The sequence below is a fragment of the Chrysochloris asiatica genome, unplaced genomic scaffold, assembly GCF_000296735.1.
Source record: "Chrysochloris asiatica unplaced genomic scaffold, ChrAsi1.0 scaffold00016, whole genome shotgun sequence".
NCBI lineage: Eukaryota > Metazoa > Chordata > Mammalia > Afrosoricida > Chrysochloridae > Chrysochloris > Chrysochloris asiatica.
Window position 1 is genome coordinate 14,003,753 of NW_006408534.1, and position 7,660 is coordinate 14,011,412.

Sequence of the window (7,660 nt, forward strand, 5' to 3'; positions counted from 1 at the left end):
TGACCCAAGCCATGGTATTTTCAATAACCTCATATGCATGCAAAAGGTGGACGGTGAATAAGGAAGACCGTAGAAGAATTGATGCTTTTGAGTTATGGTGTTTGAGTAGAATATTGAAAGTGCCAGGGGCTGCCAAAGGAACCAGTAGATCACTTTGGAAGAAGTGCAGTCAGAGTGCTCTTTGGAGACCATGATGGCCAAACTTTGTCTGTCATACTTCGGACATATTGTTAGGGAGGGACCAGTCGCTGGAGAAGGATATCATGTTTGGTAAGGTGGAAGGTTAGAGAAAAAGGGGAAGACCCCCAACGAGAGATGGATTGGCCAAGTGGCAGTATCAGTGGACTCAAGCATGGTAACAGTAGTGAGGTTGGCCCAGGATTTGGCAGTGTTTCATTTTGCTGTACATAAGGTTGCTATGAGTCGGTACCGACTTGGTGTCACCTAACAACAACAAATAAAAGCAGCAAATTATGAGGTTTCTTTAAGGAATGTGTTATGAAACTAGCTTATGTAGGTGAATATGGTTGTGGTGCTGTAGGATAAGCACTGGACTGCTCACTGCAAGCTCAATGGTTCATTTTCATAGTTGTTGTTAAGTTCCGTTGAGTTGGTTCTGATTCATAGTGACCCTGTATAGGGTTTCCAAAGAGCAGCTGGTTGAGTTTTGAACCGCCAACCTTGCAGTTCAAACCGTGCTTATGGTGCAGTGCTATCCTACAGTGCTATCCATTTACGTTGTTGTTAAGTGCCATGAAGTCAGTTCCCACCCACAGCAACCCTGTGTAGGGTTTCTGAGGAGCAGCTGGTGGGTTTGAACTGCTGATCTTGAAGTTCAAACTTTACCTTTCAGTCCAGCGCATTATCCTGCCATGCCACACCATTCATGTTAGTGGGTAAAAATAGATTCGAAGGAGAGACAACATTAAGCAATAAATTAAGTAGCTACTTTGCTAATTCAAGTTTGAAATTTAAATAAAACACTAAGATATAGTAAAAGTAAAAATGTGAAGGTAGCAAGAGACTTGTGAAATAAAGAGTTAAGTTTTAGATGTTTAAATATTGTAGGAATTTCAGGCAACAATCCATTTGGACAGAGAAGCTGGAGTTAGAGATGTCAATTTCTATATTCTTTTTCTATTTTTAAAAAATCTGTCATTCCCATAACTTAGGGTGATTGAATGCAGGGTCAGGTTTTCGTTTTTATATTTGCCATTGTACTTAGGATATTACTTAACCCTAAATGGTAAATTAAATTTCATAGAGTTACTGATTAATGTGACAACTTAGATGATGCATCTAAAGAAGTTGTTAAGTGCCATCGAGTTGGTTACAACTTACAGCATCCCTGTATAGGGTTTCAAAGGAGCAGCTTGTGGTTTTGAACTGCTGACCTTGTGGGTAGTAGTCCAATGCTGATCCTACAGCGCCACACTAGGACTCCATCTGATGGAGAAAGGAGCTGACAGTGGAGTTTTGGGATTTGCTTGCATTTGAGAACAGCAGCAAAGCTAAAGGCATAATGTAAGCAGGAGGGAAGGTAGTTAACACGGTGGGCTTGGAAAAGAGTGAGGATCCCTCTTTCTCTGACCAAATAGCAGGATTCAGAAGTGAATATGGAAGAAGAGTTGGCGCTCTAGAGCCTTTGTTCTTTTTCTGTTCTGAGTTTTCTCTTTCTGTCTACTTCTGTTTTTTGCTAGGTTTAGCTGTAGCCGCAGAGGTGAAGAATAAATCCATCTTAAGCAACTAGCCACTCTGTTCTTTTCTTCTTCTCACTCCAGTGTAGACTTTTACTCACTATTTGAAGGCTAACAACACTGGCAGTTTTATTGTATACTGCATTTTTATTGTATACAGCAGTATTGTATACCTTGCCAACCTATTCTAGCACTGAACAAGTGTTTTCTTTGTTTTTTAGGTGGTAAAGACTGGTATTGAGCAAGGGAAGGATGCTGGCTACCTCTGTGAATCTCAGGTAAAGTTAAAGTTATTTTCTTTTTTATTGTTATTATTAGGTATAGAAAAACCAAAAATGTGATTTTCTCTATAAAGCTGAAAAAAAGAAAAATTATTCGAAGCCTAATCTGAGGGAGCAAGTTGATGCTGAGGAAAGCCTGGCATCTGCAGATGTGTGAACGTGCTCTTAGTCATGAGGGGCCAGTTGGAAACAGCATGAACAGAGTTACAGCCCTTTCACAGTGAATTCACTCTGCTGGTCCTAGAATTGGCTGTTTTATTGTGATGAAATGATTATATTAACAGAATGTTAAGGCTTTGAGATAAAACTGAAGCCCAGGCTCTTTTTGGCAAATTAGAAAATGAAAGGAAGTGTTTCGTACCCAGTTAAAGAAGACAGAACTGACCCCTTCCACTTTTCTAGTTTGTGTGATGATATTGCAGATGTAAATGCAGAATTGGGTGGGGAGGAGTAAACAACAATTTTAAATGACTTCCTTATGACAATAAGGAGCTCTGGTAGTGAAGTGGTTACGAGTTGGGCTGCTAACCTCAAGGTCAGCAATTTGAAACTACCAGCCGTTCCGTGGGAGAAAGATGAGGCTTTCTGCCCCCGTAAAGACTTGCAGCCTTGAAAATCCTGTCTACGTAAGGTCATTATGAGTCGGAACCAACTCCACAGCAAATAACCACCACCACTCTTTGACAACAGGGCAAAAGATAACCAGAAGAGATCAAGATAGGTTCTATAGAAAATATCAATGTTGATTTTTTTTTCCCCCGAACATCATAATCAGATACACATATTCATATATGTAAAAAAAGTGAAACAAGTTTTACAAGTCAGTAATTTTCCTGACCATGTACATTATACTCAGTATTTTATATGTATTTTTTGTGTATTATGCTTATCATAACCCAGTAAATGAATGGCCAGCGATGGATCTTTACCCACATTTTGAAAATACTGGTTTAATGACTAACCATGCTGTGTCCAGATGCTTATTAAAGCATTGAATATGTGCAACATTGTTTCATATTCTATTGGGCATGAAAGTAACTTTATTCAAAGAATTCCTTCTTTGAAATGCTAACTGAATTGTATCAGTACATGCTGACTTTATGTATCCTAACTTAATTATATCTGTACACGTTAGTAATCTTAATAGCTAGAGTTGAACTCCTTCACATTTTAATCATGTTCTCGTTTAATCTTCACAATAATATTGTAAAATAGGTACTTTCCTACTTGAAGGAGGAAGAAAGTTTTACAGCTGGGAAGTGACAGAGTCAGGATTTAAACCCTTTTCTGTCAAACCCAGACTTAAACTCTCATGCTCTTAACCCCAAATCGAGGCTCCTTCTCTGTGTTAGATGCTTTTTAAAGTGATAGGCATCATGTTGGGAGCCTACTATAGTGGAACAAAAACTGAGTTCAAGTTCTATTTCTGCCACTTAGAGACAGTGTGACTTTGAACACAATCGCATTTCTCTGGTTCTCCATTTCCCAATCTTTAAAATGAGAGATGGAGAAGGTGATTGTGAAGATTCCTTCTGGCTCTGACACTCTGATTCTAGGAAAAAGGTTAGTTACCACAGCCTCTTGGTATAGACAGTCTGCGATCTCTGTTACACCTAAACCTTCTTCAAAGCATTGGTCTGAAAGTGTTTCAGATAAAAGAGACAAAGGGAAGCCACATTGGTGAGGACAGACTTCTGTAGCACAGACACCACTGAGTCCTTGGAGAACTTTAGGCTTTTCATGAGTTGCCTCTGCTCTGCATAGAAACTGGAACAAAAGGGATCACATCACCTAGACTGTGAAGGCCTATATTCTGTTGTCCCTTTTACTTTGCAGAAATTTGGGGAGCTTGCTATGACCAAAGAATCAAAGGCCTTGATGGGACTTTACCATGGTCAGGTCCTGTGCAAAAAGAATAAATTTGGAGCTCCACAGAAGGATGTTAAGTAAGTTAAGCTGGACCTATGTAAACACATGTGAATTTCATAAGGTGGCAGAGCTCATAGATGTCTTTGAAAACCAATAGGGCTCGATTTATTAAATTCAGTCTTGCCTTAAATCTCTTCTGTTACAATTGCATTCTATCCCTTAATCCTACCAAGAACCTTTGGTGTTCAAAGTTCTGCCTATCCTGAGTCTTCTCAGTTGTTGAGGACTCTTGGTGTGGTGCTGTACGATAAGCAATGGACTGCTAGCCACAAGGTTGGCAGTTCAAACCCACCAGCCAGCCTCATAAACCATATACAGTGTTGCTATGAGTCAAAACCGACATGATGGCACACAGCAACATCAGAGTGGTTCTCATAGAGGCAGTTTTTTCTTTTCCTTTTGATGTCCCCCTAGAAGTTTTCTTGAATCCCTCTCAAAAGGGGTCCTAGTGGCACACTGGGTTAAGCACTGTGTTGGTAACTGCAAAGTTAGCATTAGCGTACTGATTCTGAGTCAGGCTGCTAACCTCAAGGTCAGCAGTTCAAAACTACCAGCCATTCCACAGGAGAAAGATGAGGCTTTCTGCTCCCGTAAAGATGTATAGCCTCGGAAATCCTATGCAGGGTCACTATGAGTCGGAACTGACTCCACAGCTCACTACCACCAGTAGCAGCAGCCACTCTATAGGTGAAAGGTGAGGCTTTGCTCCTGTAAAGATTTGCAGTCTCAAGACACCCTAAGGAACAGTTAGTTCTACTCTGTCCTATAGGGTAGCTGTGAGTCAGAATCAACATTACAGTAGTGGGTTGGTTTTTTTTTTTTTTTTGGTTTTCCTAAACCAAAAGGAATCCTGCTGGTACAGTGGGTTAAGTGCTAAGCTGCTAACTGAAAGGTCAGAGGTTCAGATCCACCAGCTGTTCCATGGAAGACAGATGTGACAATCTGCTTTTGTAAGATTTACATACTTAAAAGGAAGCCCTATGGGACAGTTTTCTATCCTGTAAGGTAGTTATGGGTTGAAATCGACTTGACTGCAAAGGATTTGGTTTGGGGTTATAAGTATGCACTGTTTAATAACCTTATCTATCCCTTGACTTTAGATAATATCCCTGGTTACTCACATTTCTTCATTTAAAAACTTAAGTCCTAATTTGTTGTTGTTAGGTCCAGTCAAATGGGATCCAACTCATAGTAGCCCTAGGATTTCCGAGGAGCAGCTAGTGGCTTTGAACAGCTGACCTTGCAATTAGCAGTCTAGTGCTTATCATGTAGCACCACATCAAGACTGTGGAGAAAAGGCTGCTATTAAGTGTCTGGAAGTCGATTCCGACTCATAAGGACCCTGCATAGGGTTTCCAAGGAGTAGCTGGTGGATTTGAACCACCGACCTTACAGTTAGCAGTCCAGTGCTTATCTGACAACACCATACCAGAACTCCTAAAGCCTTACTGACACTGTTGGAATCTTGCTCTTCTCTAAGCTACCATCAAAACATGTTAGGTTCTCTGCCTGTTTCGTGGCCATTCTCTGTAGCTCATCTTTAATATTATATGTGCTCCTGTGTGGTAAGTATAATAATGCATATGAAGCCATTTCAGAATGCTAAGGTGTCAACCAAGTAGTCTTAACAAGTTCAAGAGGAACTTGTTGTTGTTAGGTGTCATCAAGTTGGTGTTGACTCATAACAACTGTATGTACAGCAGAACGAAACACTATTCAATCCTGGGCCAACCTCACTACTGTTGCCACACTTAAGTCCATCGATGCTGCCACTTGGCCAGTCCATCTCATTGGGGGTCTTCCTTTTTTGCTCTGATCCTCCACCTTACCAAACAAGATATCCTTCTCCAGTGACTGGTCCCTCCTGACAATATGTCTGAAATATGAGAGACTAAGTTTGGCCAACCTGGCCTCCAAAGAGCACTCTGGCTGCTCTTCTTCCAAAACGGATCTATTGGTTCTTTTGGTAGCCCATGGTACTTTGAATATTCTCATTAGGGGTGGAAAAAGAAAAAATGTGTGTATGGGGCTAATTGAGGAGGGATAAGAGACAGAAACAGATACTATCCTTCCATGATGTCCAGACATCATCAAAGATCAGTATAATTCAGAATCTTCTTAAGTATACTAGTTCTTTTAGACCTAATGGATTTTTGCACTTAACTTTGAAAATTGATTACTTACGAAAGTATGTTTTTACAGATAAAAAAGTTAAACACCTTACTGTTGTGACTACCTTAGTTGGCTTTTTAGAGGCTCTCTCTCCCTGGATAATTTGGAAAATCGCCCGTTTTTACTGAAATGAATAAGAGTTTTGTCCTTTCATTTCAGGCATGTAGCTATTCTTGGTGCGGGGCTGATGGGAGCCGGCATTGCCCAAGTCTCCGTGGATAAGGGGCTAAAAACTATACTTAAAGATGCTACACTAACTGGGTTAGGCCGAGGACAACAACAGGTGTTCAAAGGGTAAGTCTGTTCTCTGTCCTGTCTCTCTGTTAGTGGTAGTTATGATGTTTTTTTTTCTCCTTCACAAGTTCCTTTTTCCTGAATATTAATCATCATTAGATATACCATAGTTACACCAAGTTTCCTTCTTTTCACCTATTTTTACAGCTGTTATACAACTTCTGGTGTGGTGCTATGGATCAGCACTGCACTATGAACCACAGGGTGGATGGTTCAACCCACCACTTGCTCCTCATAAACCCTATATAGGATCACTATGAGTCGGAACCAACTTGATGGCACTTAACAACAACAGCGTAGACCATTAATATCTCCAAGTACAGATCTGTTAGATATTTTTAACTGTCGCTTGCCTTATGCTTTAATATCATATTAGAAATTCTGAAGTGTGTGAGTTCTGATACTGTCCTTATTTAACGGCTTTATGGTTATGGATCACAGAAACTGCAGTGTGAGGTAGCAGCACACTGTAGGTGGGGCTGGAACCAGAGCTCTTGAACTTTGTGTGTCTTGACTGGCATTACTATAGACAAGCAGTTTACTGATTTGGCTCCACAGTGTCTGAGACTTAACAGACAGTCTCCATCTTAACTCTGAATTAATAAACGGTCAGTATTACTTTCTCTCTACCCTGCCTATCCCCCTGCATCCACCCCACCTCACCCCACCCCACTCTACACACACATCATCTATTTTTGCAGAGGGGAAAAATGAAGCAGTAACTTGAGCAAATTGGGAATTGGTTTCAGCATACTTTTCTGTGGGCAAGCTGGCTGTGCTTGTCTGTCCTGCATGTGATTTTTAGCTGAGTGAGCTATTTTTGGTTCTTTTAATGGATTATGTAAGCTTAAGTATGTTGTTATCCCTTCTCTGCAGGCAAGTTTATATGTTGCTACCATATGCTACACAGGATCTGGCAGGTTGAGTCTTGTTGGCAGCTTCTCATTGCTATTAAGTGCCATCGAGTCAGTCTGCTGACTCATAGCGACCCTGTATAGGGGTTCCGAGGAGCAGCTGGTGAGTTTGAACCACCAACTTTGTGGATCAAACTGACCTTGCAGTCCACTGCTTTATTCCACAGCACCACACCAGGACTCCTGTTGGCAGCTAGCAAGGAGTAAAAGATTCTGACCAAAAAACTATGGCACCCAAGACATATCATGGTCAAGCTCTCCAAACTCAAAGATAAGGAGATGCTTCTGAAAGCAGCCAGAGAAAACAGAAAGGTCACATATAAAGGCAAGCAAGTCAGATTAAGTTCAGATCTCTCAGCAGGAACCATGCAAG

At 40.9% G+C, this 7,660-nt stretch overlaps 1 protein-coding gene across 1 annotated transcript in view; it reads left to right on the forward strand.

The window, feature by feature from the left end:
- HADHA (hydroxyacyl-CoA dehydrogenase/3-ketoacyl-CoA thiolase/enoyl-CoA hydratase (trifunctional protein), alpha subunit) overlaps nucleotides 1–7,660 on the forward strand; it is a 91,765-nt gene that overhangs the window by 59,189 nt on the left and 24,916 nt on the right. The window contains exons 10-12 of the mRNA XM_006835222.1: nucleotides 1,919–1,975; nucleotides 3,815–3,924; nucleotides 6,239–6,373. Coding sequence (XP_006835285.1) covers nucleotides 1,919–1,975; nucleotides 3,815–3,924; nucleotides 6,239–6,373 — 302 coding nt within the window. The remainder of the gene's footprint in view (nucleotides 1–1,918; nucleotides 1,976–3,814; nucleotides 3,925–6,238; nucleotides 6,374–7,660) is intronic.